General features: G+C 35.8%; 1 protein-coding gene across 1 annotated transcript in view; it reads right to left on the bottom strand.

The window, feature by feature from the left end:
- ABCB7 (ATP binding cassette subfamily B member 7) overlaps positions 1–16,818 on the bottom strand; it is a 162,566-nt gene that overhangs the window by 78,581 nt on the left and 67,167 nt on the right. Inside the window, exon 2 of the mRNA XM_047848211.1 lies at positions 750–827. Within this exon, the coding sequence (XP_047704167.1) occupies positions 750–827 (78 nt within the window). The remainder of the gene's footprint in view (positions 1–749; positions 828–16,818) is intronic.

Below are 16,818 nucleotides of genomic sequence, written 5' to 3' on the forward strand. Positions count from 1 at the left end.
GATAATGTCTCTGTGACATTTTTTTCCATCTAAAAGACTGAGTAACAAATTATATCAAGCACTCTGATGAATACCACAGAAGATAATAAGGTCTTCGACAAAGCAAAAGATTGAAATGTTATTCACTTTTACAGCCTCTGCATAAATTAGAACAATGCCTTGTACTTTAAAGGCAAATAACTGTTAGAAATAATAAACGTAGTACTCAGGGTTTAGACTGTCTTCTAATTTTCCAACCTTTCTCATCTTGGAGAATTGCCTGTATAATTTCAGAACACTGAGAAATTTTGAAGTTGTCTTTCACTTATATCAACAATGAAAAATAACTTTTATCAACAAGTAAACTAAGCATCAGGCTCTAATAAGCAAAGAGTCCCTGAACATCTTCTAAGGTAAAGGGCTTTCACTCATTTGAAAATCTTATAGCATTCCATACATCAGATACAAATTACCAGGATAATTTTAAGGTCAACAAGCTGATATTACATTTATAAAAAGCATTCTGAAAATGTTACTGTAGCTGGCACTGATCTCAAGAGATTCTGACAGATCTTTCCAGGAGTGAAAAAATAATCAAGATATCTATCCCTATTTCTATGAGCAAAAACATAATTTCTTATTCATCTTTCCATTTAGAAAAAAATGAAAAGAGGAATTGAGAAATACAAAATATATAGTATAAATTTGAAAATGCTCAAAGAAATGCACACTTTTCTGAGTTATATATAGAAGTATCTGCTTAATCTTACCCTGGTAACATGTAGTATCTGTCTTAAGTTGCCTTTTCCCAGTCTCTGCCATGTAGTATGTCTTAATGACTCTGGGATCTACAGAAGAGAAAAAAAAGGAAGAACTTTCAGAGTAAATAATTAATATTAAGAGATTTCCTCTAGGGGCGCCTGGGTGGCGCAGTCGGTTGAGCGTCCGACTTCAGCCAGGTCACGATCTCGCGGTCCATGAGTTCGAGCCCCGCGTCAGGCTCTGGGCTGATGGCTCAGAGCCTGGAGCCTGTTTCCGATTCTGTGTCTCCCTCTCTCTTTGCCCCTCCCCCATTCATGCTCTGTCTCTCTCTGTCCCAAAAATAAATAAATGTAAAAAAAAAAAAAAAAAAGAGAGATTTCCTCTATTCTCCTGTATACAGCTGTTACATCCATCTGGTCTAAAATGTCATTGAAATTTACTATTTTCTTGTTGATTTTCTGACTGGATGATCTATCCATTGATGTAAGTCGGGTGTTAATGCTCCCTACTATTATTATATTACTATCAATTTCTTCCTTTATGTCTTAGACCAGTTGCTTTATATATTTAGGTGCTCCCATGTTGGTTGCATAGGTATTTATAATTGTTGTATTCTCATTCTGCATTATTCCTTTTATTATTATGTCCTACTTTGTATTTTGTTACCCTCTTTATTTTAAAGTGTATTTTGTAAGTACTGCTACCCCAGCTTTCTTTTCACTTCCATTTGCATGATAAACTTTTTCCACACCTTCACTATCAATCTGTATATATTTAGGTCTGAATGGAGTCTCTTATAGGAAGCATACAGTCTTACAATTTTGTCAATTCAGTCACCTTTTGTCTTTTAATTGAAGCAGTCCATTTACATTTAAATCAATTATTAACATGTATGTACCTACTGCCATTATGTCACTTGTTTTACAGTTGTTTTTGCAGTTCTCTCTTCCTTTCTTCTCTTGCTGTCTTAAATTGTGGTTGGATGGCTTTCTTTAGTGTTATGCTTGGATTCCTTTCTCTTTATTTTTTGTGTATTTACTATAGGTTTGGGGTTTGTGGTTACCATTAGGTTCATATATACCATCTAAAGTGTGTAGCAGTCTATATTCAGTTGGTGGTCACTGAAGATGGAACCCATTCTAAAAGCACTCAATTTTTTTTACCACCCCCATGTTTTATGTATATGATACTATACTTTATATTCTTATATTTTGTGAACCTCTTGACTGATTTTTGAATATATAATTGATTTTTTTTTTTTTAATTTTTTTTTTTTTCAACGTTTATTTATTTTTGGGACAGAGAGAGACAGAGCATGAACAGGGGAGGGGCAGAGAGAGAGGGAGACACTGAATCAGAAACAGGCTCCAGGCTCTGAGCCATCAGCCCAGAGCCTGACGCGGGGCTCGAACTCACGGACCGCGAGATCGTGACCTGGCTGAAGTCGGACGCTTAACCGACTGCGCCACCCAGGCGCCCCTATATAATTGATTTTAATGTTTTTGTACTTTAACCTCCATACTGGTTTTATACGTTATTAATCTACTATTTCTATTTTATGTTTGCATTTACCTATGAATTTTTTCCTTTCATAATTTTCTTACTCCTAAGTATGGCCTTTTCTTTCTATTCAAAGAATTCCCTTTAATTTTTCTTGAAGGCTGCTGTAAGGATTATGAACTCCTTTAACTTTTGTTTATCGGGGAAACACTTTCTCTCTCCTATTCTGAATGATAACCTTGCTGGGTATTCTTGGTTGCAGACTTTTTTTCCTTTCAGCACTTTAAATATATGCCACTTCCTTCCAGACTGCAACACTTCTGCTGAAAAATCAGCTGAAAGCCTTATGTGGTTTCCCACATGATATATATAATATATATTCAAAAAAATTCCATCCAAAAAGAGCATAATACACATTCTCTTAAAGTACACATGGAACATTTTCCAGGACAAATCACATATTAGGCCACAAAACAAGTCTCAATAAATTTGAAAAGAAAGTCATATCATGCATGTTTTCTGACCACAACAGTATGAACCTAGAAATCAGTAGGAAGGATAATCTGGAAACAACACAAATACATGAAGGCTAAATAACATGGTACTAAACAATGAATGACTCAATCAATAAATCAAAGAGGAAATCAAAAAATGCATGGAGATAAATGAAAACACAACAGTAAAAAATCTTTGGGATGCAGGAAGGCTGTAAGGGGGAAGTTTCTAGCAATAGAGGCCTACTTCAAGAAACAAGAAATATCTCAAATAAACCACCTAACCTTACACCTAAAGGAGCTACAAAAAGAAGAACATGAAAAGCCCCAAAAAAGTAGAGCCAGTACATGATAAAAAATTACACAAGAAATAAAGGAAATAGAGATTAAAACAATAGAACACAAACCAGGAGTTGGATGTTTGAGAAAATAAATAAAATTGATAAACCTTGACCCAGACTCATAAAAAAAAAGAGATGACTCAAATAAATAAAATCAGAACTGAAGGAGGAGAAATAACAACCAACAGCACAGAAATACAAATGATAACAAGAGAATAGTATGAAAAATTACATGCCAATAACTTGGCAAAGTAGAAAAAATAGTTAAGTTCCTAGAAACATATATCCTTCTAAAACTGCATCAATAAGAAATAAAAAATTTGAAGACTAATTACAAGCAAGGAAATTGTATCAGTAATCCAAAAACTCCCAACAAGTAAAAGCCCAGGACCAGATGGTTTCACAGGCAAATTCTACCAAACATTTAAAGCAGAGTTAATACCTATTCTCAAACTATTCATAAATATTAATACCTATTCTCAAACTATTCATACAAATAGAAAAGAAAGGAAAGCTTTCAAATTCATTCTATGAGACCAGCATTACCCTGATACCAAAACAAGATAAAGACAAACATAAAAAAGAAAACTACAGACCAATATCCCTGATGAACATAGATGTAAAAATCCTCTAAGGAAAGCAAATCCAATAATACATTAAAAGTATTGTTCACCACGATCAAGTGGGATTTATTCCAGGGATTCAAGGGTGGTTCAATACTCATACATCAATCAACAAGATACATCACATCAACAAGAAAAAGGATAAAAAAAACCCCTATGATCATCTTAATAAATGCAGAAAAAGCATTTGACAAAGGATCACATCCATTCATGATAAAAACTCTCAACAAAGAAAGTTTAAAGAAAACATACCTCAACATGATAAATGACATATATGAAAAACCCAAAGTTAATATCATACTCATTGGTAAAACACTGAGAGCTTTTCCTCTAAAATGAGGAACAAGACAAGGGTATCTACTCTCATCACTTTTATTCAACATAGTTTTAGAAGTCCTAGCCACAGCAATCAGACAACAAAAAGAATATAAATAAAGCATCCATATTGGTAAGGAAGGAAAAAAAATTCACTATCTGCAGATGACAGGATATATTAAAAACTCCAAAGCATCAAAAAATAACTAGAACTGATAAATTCAGTAAAGTCACAGAATATAAAATTAATACACAGAAATCTGTTGCATTTCTATGAACTTCTACTTCTACTAATGAAGTAACAGAAATAGAAATTAAGAAAACATTTACAACTGCACCATGAGAATAAGATAACTAGGAATAACCTTAAAAACAGATTTCTTTTATTGCTCACAAATATACATAAATACCAAACCATAGCCAATGTTACAGAGATGATTATGCTTTTATACATGCCTAAAAAGATAAAATATAAAATGTGTGAAAGTAAATTATATTACTTATTGAAAGTGTCAAATTGTATTTTTTCCCTCTTTTTAATCTTTCTTTTTTTTTCCTAAAGCCTTCAAAGTCTTCAACCCCAATTCTTTCTTAAATGCCTTTTATGCACTCTTCAAACACTCCTCCATTTACTAACCCCCTTTACTGTATTTTATTATGTTCTACCTTGCATATGTTCCCTCTTTAGCCTTAATCACAATGCTAAATTTAGACAGTGGTCCCAAGATCAGTTTTGCGAAACACCTCTATGTAACAAGCCAATGGACTCCAACGAAAGATTCCTTGGGCCAACAATTTTGTTTTGATAATGTTCGAAAAGTCAAGCTGAAAGCAGGCAGAATAAAGAACCTCTCCATGTTAATACCAGAGACATCTATAAAACGAACACACATCCTTCTGAAGTGCACCATCAATTTGGTGAGAAAAAAATGTGCTTCTTAGGTCAAATCTCTCCCAAATGGCAGGTAATACTTAGGATTTCCCTAAGCTATAAATACATTGAACAAAGGAATTCATGTCTTAATATGAATGCTAATGTTGTACACTGTGAAACAGAAAAAAAAAGCCAGATCAACCAAAAACTAACTTTCATATACAAAAGAGCTAGCCAAATTATTGAGAAAATTAACTCAGTTGTTTTCCAAAATGTATTGAACAGTATTACATTCCTGCTTATGGATATTCCTGAATTATAAAAATTTCAACAATAGTGATGACCGTTTGCACACTGACTTGTCAAACCCGAGCTACTACATGACTCCGTGTATCCACAAACTACATAAGGCATCCACTGTCATGGTGCCTTTCTAGGGCTTAACTCAATTGTTTCCCTCATTGACTTTTTCCATACTCATATCTCACACAATCTTTACTTCTAAACTTCCTATTTTACATAAGCTCCCAGCTCAAGTAACTAGACATCAAGGAAGATCTTGCACATGTTTGCATTCATATGCAATTTAATCTTCTTTGACTTTCAAAATCTACCCAGTTATCTCAAGTAAATGACTATCCACCTTCTTTCCTCTCCCAAAATGATGGCTTATATATGACCAATAGCTAACAGATGAATGTGGGTAATACACTTAACAGCAAAATATACATTCTGAAGTGATGTTGGTCAAGCTTAAAACAACCTACCATAAAATATAAGCCCTTCAAAGTATCTATAAACCTCTTCAGAATTACCAGTTATCACTTTAAACTTCTTTTAAATTTTTAATTTATTATTATTACTATAATTATTATTATTATTATTTTAGAGAGAGGGAGTGTAAGTGCGGGAGGGGCAGAGGGAGAAAGAATCTTAATCAGGCTCCATGCCCAGTGTGGTGCCTGACATAGGAGTCAACCTCATGAACTGAGAGATTATGACCTGAGGCCAAAATCAAGAGTCAAATGCTTAACCAACTGAGCTTCCCAGGCACCCCTAAACTTTTAAAATCAAACAATTTTGTCACATAAGCATCAGGATTCAAGGTGAATAATTTTAACATGTTTGTGCTCAAATTGAACTTCTAGTACTAAGATAGCATTGTTAAAATTACAAACTGTTTCAAGTATATAAAAAGTTAAGAAACAAGAAAATGAACACAGGTATAGTCAGTATCCAGCCTAAGAAATAACAGATAAAAAGAAAGCTCTAACATGCTCCTCTATGTTATCTCTTTCCTGTTCCTCAGAATCAGCATTGATTATTTAAAATATCTTCCACTACAGGGGCGCCTGGGTAGCTCAGTCAGTTAAGCGTCCAACTTTGGCTCAGGCCATGATCTCGCGGTTTGTGAGTTCGAGCCCTGGGTCGGGCTCTGTGCTGACAGCTCAGAGCCTGAAGCCTGCTTCGGATTCTGTGTCCCCCACTCTCTCTGCCCCTCCCATGCTCATGCTCTGTCTCTCTCTGTCTCTTGATAATAAATAAACGTTAAAAAATTTTTAAATATCTTCCACTACAAAAGTAAAAATAATGGTCACATAATGGGTTAACTTCTTTTGAGAGCTAGTCCCTCCACCTAAAATACCGTTTCTGTTTTTTTTTTTTTTTCATGGACAATAATTTTTATTATTTTTCTTTTTTTTTTTAATATATGAAATTTATTGTCAAATTGGTTTCCATACAACACCCAGTGCTCATCCCAAAAGGTGCCCTCCTCAATACCCATCACCCACCCTCTCCTCCCTCCCACCCCCCATCAACCCTCAGTTTGTTCTCAGTTTTTAACAGTCTCTTATGCTTTGGCTCTCTCCCACTCTAACCTCCTTTTTTTTTTTTTCTTTTTCTTTTTCCCCCTCCCCCATGGGTTCCTGTTAAGTTTCTCAGGATCCACATAAGAGTGAAACCATATGGTATCTGTCTTTCTCTGTATGGCTTATTTCACTTAGCATCACACTCTCCAGTTCCATCCATGTTGCTACAAAAGGCCATATTTCATTTTCAATTACACTCAGGGAAAATGACAGAGTAGGAGGATCCTGAGCTCAACTTGTCCCACAGACATAGTTACATCTATGTGCTGTGAAAATGATCTGAAGACTGACAGAACAGACCTTCCATGGCTAATTGTGAAGGCCACATAGAAAAAGGTAAAACGTGTGGAGACATGGTTGGGAACTAAACCCCCTACACAACTAACCACAACTGGGAGGGACATCACAAGCACGGAGAAGGAGAGGATCAGATCACTAGGGCATCCCCCTCACTGGGAACCCAAATCCCCATAAAGTCTGGCTTTGAATATCAACAGGGCATAACTCTAGGAGGACTGAGGGTGATAGGAAACCCAGTCCCTACCCTTAAAGAGCCAGCATACTAAATAACTGTGGCCTGAGGCACAACACAGAAGCAGCAGTTTAAAAAAGCATCTGAGGTATAAGTGAAGATTTACTGATTAATCTTAGAATGTGTGCTAGAGAGGAAATGATCTGCAGATTTCTCTAGGAACAAAAGTGCTGGCATGTGCCATTTCTCTTCCCCTCTCCCAACCTAGAAAGCTGAATGTTTGCAAGAACTAGCACTAACAATCTTCATTTACCTTGCTAGCATTGCATGCCCCACCCCAGAGAAAACAGGAATATTTCCCAAATTAAAGAACAAGGCAAAATCACAGCATAAAGGTTAAATGAAATGGAGATAAGCAATATGCCTGATAAATAATTCAAAGTAATGTCCATAAAGATACTCATTGGACTTGAGAAAAGAGTGGATAAACACAGGGGCGCCTGGGTGGCTCAGTCGGTTAAGCATCCCACTTCAGCTAAGGTCATGATCTCACTATTTGTGACTTCAAGCCCCACATGGGGCTCTGTGCTGACAGCTCAGAGCCTGGAGTTTGCTTTGGAATCTGTGTCTCCCACTCTCTCTCTGCCCCTCCCCCTGCTCACACTCTGTCTCTGTCTCTAATAAATAAATAAATAAACATTAAAAATAAAAGAAAAAGAGTGGATAAACACATTGAGAACTTCAACAAAAAGAATGAAAATGTAAAAAGAACTACTCAGAGCTAAAGAATTCAATAACTGAAGCAAAAAATACACTACAGGGAATCAAGAACATATTTGAGGATGAAGAGTGAATCATCAATCTACTAGACAGGATAATGGAAAGTAACGAAGTGGAAGTGCAAAAAAAAGTAAACAATAATAAAAATGAGAAAAAGCTAAGGGAACAGTGCAACATCATCAAGCATAATAACATCTGCATTACAGGAATCTCAGAACAAGAGAGGAGACCAACAACTTTTTTGATATAAATTGGCACAACCACTGTGGAAACTAGTGGAGAGTCCTAAAACAATTAAAAATAGAAATACCATATCATCCAGTAATGCCACTACTGGGTATTTACCCAAAGAAGCCAAAAACACTAATTTGAAAAGATGAAAAATGATATGGTTTCAACTATTGGGAAAATGGCAAAGCAGGAAGATCCTGGGCTCACCTCATCCCACGGACACACAAAAACAGCTACACCTGTGACATGAACTCTGAAAATGACCCGAAGACTGGCAGAACAGACTTTCTGCAGTTAATCTTAAATCTTAGAGAGAAGGCCATATCAAAAAGGGTAGGAGGGACAGAGATGCAGTTGAGAACCAAACCTTTAGTGAGACCAACCACAAAAACGATGGACACCAGTAGCCCAGAGAAATGAGAGGATCAGAACATACAATGGGTACCACAGGCACAGGTCACCCTCACTGGGAAGACAAATCCCCATAACATTTTGCTTTGAAAGCGAGTGGAGCTTTTTACAATCAGTGGGGATAAACTCGGTACTTTATAAAACGGGCTTAGCTCCAGGAGAGCCAGAGGGCCATAGGAAACTGAGTGCCTACCCTTAAAGAGCCAGCATAAAAAATAACCCAGCAAAGGCACAGCATAGAACCAGCAGTTTAAAATGTACGTGGGATGTATCCAAAGGACATTTATTCATTAAGCATAGCATGTTTGCTGGTGGGGACAGGGATATTTGGGACATTTTTCCAAGAACAAGTGCTAGCAAGCAAAATTCCCCCCCACACACACCCCCAACCCCCAGGCTAGATAGCCAGACACTTGGGGGAATGAGCCAGAACAATCTCCTCCTATCTTGCTAGAACATGCCTCACACCCAAGTTTTCCTATCTGCCCCATCCAACCCAGCCCACTTGGCAGGCATCCCTCTGAAGACACTCCCACCACCACCCCCCCCCACCCCCGCTACAATCAACCCTGACAGTAGCTGGCGTCACTACAAAGTGACTCCTGCCATGGGGAAGAGGACTACATACAACTGTGCACCCACACCTGAGCAGCTGAATCTTACTGCTGAGAGCTAAAAAGGAGTGCCCTGCAGTTTGACGTGACTGCAGCCCTGGCAGATGGATTGTAGGTAGGCATGTGATCTGACTTCTGTCCTGCCCATCAACAAAAAGCTCCCAGGAGGTGTCGCAGGGAGAGAGTACTGCAGTTCTCTGTGACTGCAACCCCCCAAAAATTCTGGGGGCAGGAATCTGGTCTGAGTACTGGCTACATCTGCCAATGAAAGTCTCTCAGGAGGCAGCAAAGGGAGACCATCCTGCCAGTTAGTGCAACTATTGCCCTGGCAGATGGAGTTAGAGGAAGCATTCTGTTCTGACCAATGATACCAACCAACTACAAGCCTGCAACGTCCTCAGACAAGTCCATTAACAACAAAGATACAAATCTTACACAGTAAGCCCCAAACAGGTAAAGTGAGCAACTGTACTGACTAGACTGAGAGCAAATATGACAGCCAGTACAGTAGGGACCATGCAGCCCACATAGGACATAGCAGCATCTGGTTCTTATGAAGAAGGGTCACTGCATTACAGGAAACCATAGGCTTCTTTTTAGTAAGGCCACTACTTTATAGATCAGGAGACACAGCAGACTTTGCTAACAAATAGAAATAAACCAAGAGCTATACAAAGTAAGGAGACAGTGGCAAACACTATGGAGGTTCCTCAAAAAACTGAAAACAGAAAATGAAAAAGGGATACTAAGGAAACCCATCAAACCACAAGGGAAGAGGGAAAGAGAAGAAAAAACAGAGAGAAACTATAAAATAACCAGAAAACAATGAAAACAACAGCAATAAGTACATAAGTATCAATAACTTTAATCATACCAATGACTTTAAATGTAAGTGGAATAAATTCTCCAATCAAAAAACACAGAGTTGCTGCATGAATTAAAAAAATAAAACATCTATATACTGCCTACAAGAGGCTCATTTCAGAAGTAAGGACACATACAAACTGAAAGTGAAGGGATAGAAAAAGATGTTTCATAAAATGGAAATGAAAAGAAAGTTGGTGTAGCTACACTTATATCAGACAAAATAGACTTTAAAACAAAGACTTCAATAAAAGACAATGAGGAGTATACAAAATAAACAAAGGAGTAATTCAGCAAGAAAATATAACATTCATAAATATATGGGCACTCAACATAGGAGCATCAAAATATATAAAGCAAATATTAACAGACTTAAAGGGAAAAATCTACTATGATAGGGGATTTTAATGCCCCACTTGCATCAATGGATAGATCATCCAGACAGAAAAGCAATATGGAAACATCAGCCTCATGTGACACATTAGACCAGATGGGCTACAAATTATGTAGAGAGAACATTCCAGGCTAAAGCAGCAGGATACACATCCTTCTCAAGAACACATGGAAAATTCTCCAGGATAGATCACATTAGGACATAAACCAAGAGTCAGTAAGTTTAAATAAATTTAAGAAGACTGAAATCATACTAAGCATCTTTTCGACCACAATGGTACAAAACTAGAAATCAAATACAAGAAAAGTGGAAAAACTACAAATATGTGGAGATTAAACAACATATTACTAAACAACACTGCCAAACACAGGGTGATAGAAGAAATCAAAGGAAAACTCAAAAAATACTTAGAGACAAATGAAAATAGAAATATAACATGTCAAACCTATTCAGGAAAAGCAATTCTATGATGGAATTTCATGGTAGTACAAGCCTACCTCAAAAAAGAGAAATCTCAAATAAACAATCTAACTTTATACCTAAAGGAACTAAAAAAAAAAACCACATACACACAAAGACCAAAGTTAGTAGAAAGAAGGAAATAATAAAAATCAAAAGGAGAGATAATGAAATAGAGTCCAAGAATAGAAAAAAAAAAATCAATGAAACTAACAGTTGGTTCTTTGAAAAGAGAAACAAAACTGACAACCTTTAGTTAGATTAACAAAGGAAAAAAGAGGGGTCAAATAAATCAAATAAGAAAAGGAAGAGAAGTTACACTGATACCACAGAAATACAAAGGATCACAGCAAACTACTATGAACAACAAATTGAAAAACTTAGAACAAATGGATAAATTCCTAGAAACACTGTCTTCCAAGACTGAATCATAAAGAAATAGAAAATCTGAATAGACTAATTTCTAGTAAGAAGATTGAATCATTAATCAAAAACACCCAAAAAAGAAAGCCCTGTACCATATGGTTTCACTAGTGAATTCTACCAAATATTCAAAGAAGATTTAATACCTATCCTTCCAAAACACTTCCAAAAAATTGAAGAGGATGGAAAGCTTCCAAACTCACTTTCCAGGGCTGGTGCTACCCTGCTACCAAACCAGATAAGGATTCAACAAAAACAAATAACAAAGCAAACAAAAAACAATCAACAACCATAAAAACTATGGGCAATATCCCTTAAGAACACAGATGCAAAAGTCCTCAACAAGATACCAGCAAACTAAATTCAACAATATGTTAAACAGATCATACACCATGATCAAGTGGGATTTGTTTCAGTTATGTAAGAATAGTTCAACACAGGCAAATCAATCAACATGACACATAACGTTATCAAAATGAAGATAAAAACCATATGATCATTTCAATAGATGCAGAAAAGCATTTCACAAAATTGAAATTTCATTTATGTTTAAAAACTCAACAGTGTGGACACAAAGGGAATGTACCTCAACATAATAAAGGCCATAATATGAAAAACCCACAGCTCATATCATATTCATCAGTGAAAAGTTGAAAGCTTTTGCTCTAAGATCAGGAACAAGACAAGGATGCCTACTATCCCCTTTTATTCAACACAGCATTGGAAGTCCTAACCACAGCAATAGGCAACAAAAAAGAAATAAAAGACATCTAAATCAGAAAGGAAGAAGTAAAATTTTCACTATTTGCAGATGACATGATACTCTACATAGAAAATCTTAAAGACCACCAAAAAACTATTAGAAGTAATAAATGAATTCAGTAAAACTACAGTTTACAAAATTTACATACAAAAATATGTTGTTTCTATAAACTAATAACAAGATATCAGAAAAAGAAATTTAAAAAATCCATTTACAATCACATCAAAAAAGAATAATATACCTAGGAATAAGTTTAACCAAAGAGGTGAAAGACCTTTGCAATAAAAACTATGAGACACTGATGCAAGAAAAGGGAGACACAAATAAATGGAAAGATCCTCCTTGCTCATGTTTTGAAAGAAATACTATTCTTAAAAAGTACATAATATCCAAAGCAATCTACAGATTCTATGCAATCCTTATGAAAACTTCTTTCACGGAACTAGTAAAAATAATAAAATTTGTATGAAACCACAAAAGACTGAATACCCACAACAACGTTAAGATAGAAGAGTAAAGCCAGATATATCACACTCCCTGATTTCAAAGTATACTACAAAGCTGTAGCAATAAAAACAGTATGGCATTGGCATATAGAAACAGATATATACATCATAGAATACAACAGAGAGCCTAGAAATAAACCCATGCACATATGGTCAACTAATTTACAATGAAGTTGTCAAAAATATACAATAGTCTCTTCAATAAATAGTTTTAAGAACACTGGACAGCTGCATGCAAAAGAATAGAACTGGACTACTATCTTACATCCCATATAAAAATTAATTCAAAATGGATTAAAGACTTGAATGTAAGACCTAAAACCATAAAACTCCTAGAAAAAAAAAACATATGGTAATAAGTTCCTTGACATTGGTCTTAGTGGTGAATTTTTGAATTTGACCTCAAGGACAAGGGAAACAAAAGCAAAAATAAACAGGTCTACATCAAATTAAAAAGCTTCTGCACAGCAAAGGAACCATCAACAAAACAGAAAGGCAACCTACCGAATAGGAGAAGATACTGCAAATCATATATCCAATAAGGGATTAATATTCAAAATATATAAAGAACTCATAAAACCCAATACAAAAAACAAACGATCCAATTTAAAAATGACAGGATCTGGGGCGCCTGGGTGGCGCAGTCGGTTAAGCGTCCGACTTCAGCCAGGTCACGATCTCGCGGTCCGTGAGTTCGAGCCCCGCGTCAGGCTCTGGGCTGATGGCTCAGAGCCTGGAGCCTGTTTCCGATTCTGTGTCTCCCTCTCTCTCTGCCCCTCCCCCGTTCATGCTCTATCTCTCTCTGTCCCAAAAATAAATAAACGTTGAAAAAAAAATTTTTAAAAAAATGACAGGATCTGAATAGACATTTTTCCAAAAAAGCCATACACATGGCCAACGAGCACATAAAAAGATATTCAACGTCGCTAATCAGAGGAAAATGCACATAAAAACCACTCTGAGATAGTGCCTTACACCTGCTAGAATAGCTACAGTCAAAAAGACAAGAAATAGCAAGTATTGGCAAGGATGTGGAGAAAAGGAAATCCTCATGCACTGTTGGCAGGAATGTAAACTGGTGCAGCCACTATAGAAAACAATAAGGAGGTTCCTCAAAAAATTAGAAATAGAAATACCATGTGATCCAGCAATTCCACTACTAGGTATCTATCTAAAGGAAATAAAAACACTAATTCAAAAAGATATATGTATCCCTATGTTCAATGCATCATTGTTTATAATAGCAATATAGTGTCATTGGTGCTTGCCAGAGGGGAGGGGATGTGGGATCTCAAAATGGGTGAAGGAAATTAAGAAGCACAAGTTAAACACAAACTTCGGGACACCTGGGTGTCTCAGTTGGTTAAGTGTCTGGCTTCAGCTCAGATCATGATTTCGTGGTTGGTGGGTTTGAGTCCTTCGTCGGGTTCTGTGCTGACAGCTCAGAGCCTGGACCCTGCTTCAGATTCTGTGTCTCCCCCTCTCTTTGCCCTTCCCCTGCTCACATTCTGTCTGTTTCTCTCTCTCAAATAAAAACATAAAAAAAGAAACACAAACTTCTAGTTATAAAATAGTCATGGGAAAGTAATGTGCAGCATGGGGCATATTGCCAATAATATTGTGTTAAGTGACAGACGGTAACTAGACTTACAGTGGTTACCATTTTGCAATGTATACAAATATTGAATCACTATGTTATATACCTGAAACAAATATAATATTCTGTCAATTATAATTCAATAAATAAAAGGGTCTTGGGCATCAAGAGAAAACAAGATGATTAATACTGTGAAACTTGATTTGAAAATTAAGAAGGTTGGATTAGATGTCCTCTAAAGTCCCTTCCAAGTCTGAAATTCTATGCTTTTTATGAAAAGGATACTATTGTTAACATGATTTTTAAAATCTTAATTGAGCAGATTACAATTTATTTGTTCAATAAATCTAGCATCTGAATTTATTTAAAACACCATCCCTTGAAACACACACAAGCAACAAACTATATGTTACTAAAGTTAATAGACATGACTAATGTGCACAGATACAAAATAAACAAAGTATACTGAAAATGACAATCTGCCAATCCATTTGAAGAGGTAAGTTAAAAAGTTTATACTGTAGAGTTATGTTTATTTTACCTAAAAAAAAAAGAAATTCTGGAAGAACCTAAAACTTAAGGATTCTGTGCCTTCCAAACTTAATAATGTATACTCTCATTTATATCAGCACTATTGACCCACTAATCATCAAAAATATTAATCCTTGTGGGGGATGCAGGCTTCTATATGTCACAGGAATAAAAGGCACAGCACACGGAATATGTCAATGATACTGTAATAGTGTTATATGGTGACAGATGGTAGCTACACTTGTGAACATAGCATAATGAATACAGAAGCTAAATTACTATGTTGTACACCTGAAACTAATGTAACATTGTGTATCAACTATACCCAAAATTAAACCCTTGGTAGACAGTTGCATAGGCACAATATCTTGCTCTATGTAGACATTCAATAAATATTTATAAAATAAATATCAACACTAAAATCATCAATTTGGGAGACAAAACTACCTCCATGTAAAAGACCAAGAACTAAGCAAGGAGGCTAATAAAACTGAAACATATTCCATTACAACTACATTCTTCCTTCAATATTTACTAAAAATAATCCCAAGAACTTTAGTAATTACTACATATAAATGTATCCTTTTTTATAATAGTTAACCTTCATAATTAAAGTTATACTCAGGGTTTATGACACTTGATGAATTATCTAATAAAAATAAGAGATTAGAGAACAATTTATAAATTGTCGACCCATCACGGATTTTGGAGCCAATTGTATATTCTGTAATCTTGAAGCGTTGGAAACAAAACTAAGTGTACAAATATCTATCCATGGTGCATGTAATGCTGAACAGTATCAAACAGTCATGTGTGGATATTGTTATCATCTGATCATTACAAAACTTAAAATATTTGAAACTAAGCTCTCAATAAACTTTTTAAGAGAAAGTGTTATAGTTGAGAATTACATTTAATCTATTTTAAAAGCACAAAAGTCTGATATACATGTAATTTAAACTTCTAGAAACTGCCTAGAAACTAGCTGAGAGGGAAAGGGAGGAAAGGGGAGAGGAGGAGTGGGAAAAGAGAACAGGAGATGAAGTGAGAAAAGACAGAGGGGGAAAAGGGAAGAAGGGGAGAAACGGAAAATATGACAGACTTTTTAGATTTTATAATGAAATTTCTTAGCTAAAGTTGAAGCATAAGGATATTAGACAACTCCTGTCACCTGGGTCTTCATTCATTAAGCCACCAAATCATCAGATTGAATTCCACTGCTATCAAATTTGATGACTCTAGAATAAGGGCTGGCAAACTTTTTCTCTAAATGGTCAGATAGCAAATATTTTAGGGTTTGCAGCTATATAATCTCTGTCACAACTACTAAACTCTGTCACTGTAGTATAAAAGCAATCACAGATAATACATAAATAAATGAGCATGGCTGTGTTCAAATAAAACTTTAGGGACACTGAAATCTGAATTTCATATAATTGTTGTCAGTCATAAAAATATTCTTCTTCTTTTGATGGTTTTCCCAACCATTAACAAGTGTAAAAAAAAAAATTCTTAGCACAGAGGCCTAAAAATAGGTAGCATACTGCATTTGGCTCAAGGGTCATAGACTGACAACTCTTGATCTAGATGATCTCTAAAATCCCTGCAACCTCCAAATATTCTGTGAATGCCACAGCAAAGCAAAACACTGCCACCACCACCATCACAGAAAACCAACTCATGAACAAACAATATCCACAAAATTCCCCTCTTCCTCAACCAAATTTTCACAGCTCTAGGGACATAACACTAGCGGCAAGGTATATTTAGCACACAGCATAAAAACTCTTCATAGAGTTTTTAAGTGTTTTAGGCAACTTCTGTAGAGTTTAGATGTTGTTCCCATTCATATAACAAATTTATTTTACATTTTTGTCATCGTGAAACTCGGTCAATGCTTCCTATATTTCAGCTAAGTGGTGTGAGATTTCATGCTGTTTCTTTTTTTTTAAAAAAATTTTTTTTTCAACGTTTATTTATTTTTGGGACAGAGAGAGACAGAGCATGAACGGGG

The sequence above is a fragment of the Prionailurus viverrinus genome, unplaced genomic scaffold (genome assembly GCF_022837055.1).
Source record: "Prionailurus viverrinus isolate Anna unplaced genomic scaffold, UM_Priviv_1.0 scaffold_55, whole genome shotgun sequence".
Taxonomy (NCBI): domain Eukaryota; kingdom Metazoa; phylum Chordata; class Mammalia; order Carnivora; family Felidae; genus Prionailurus; species Prionailurus viverrinus.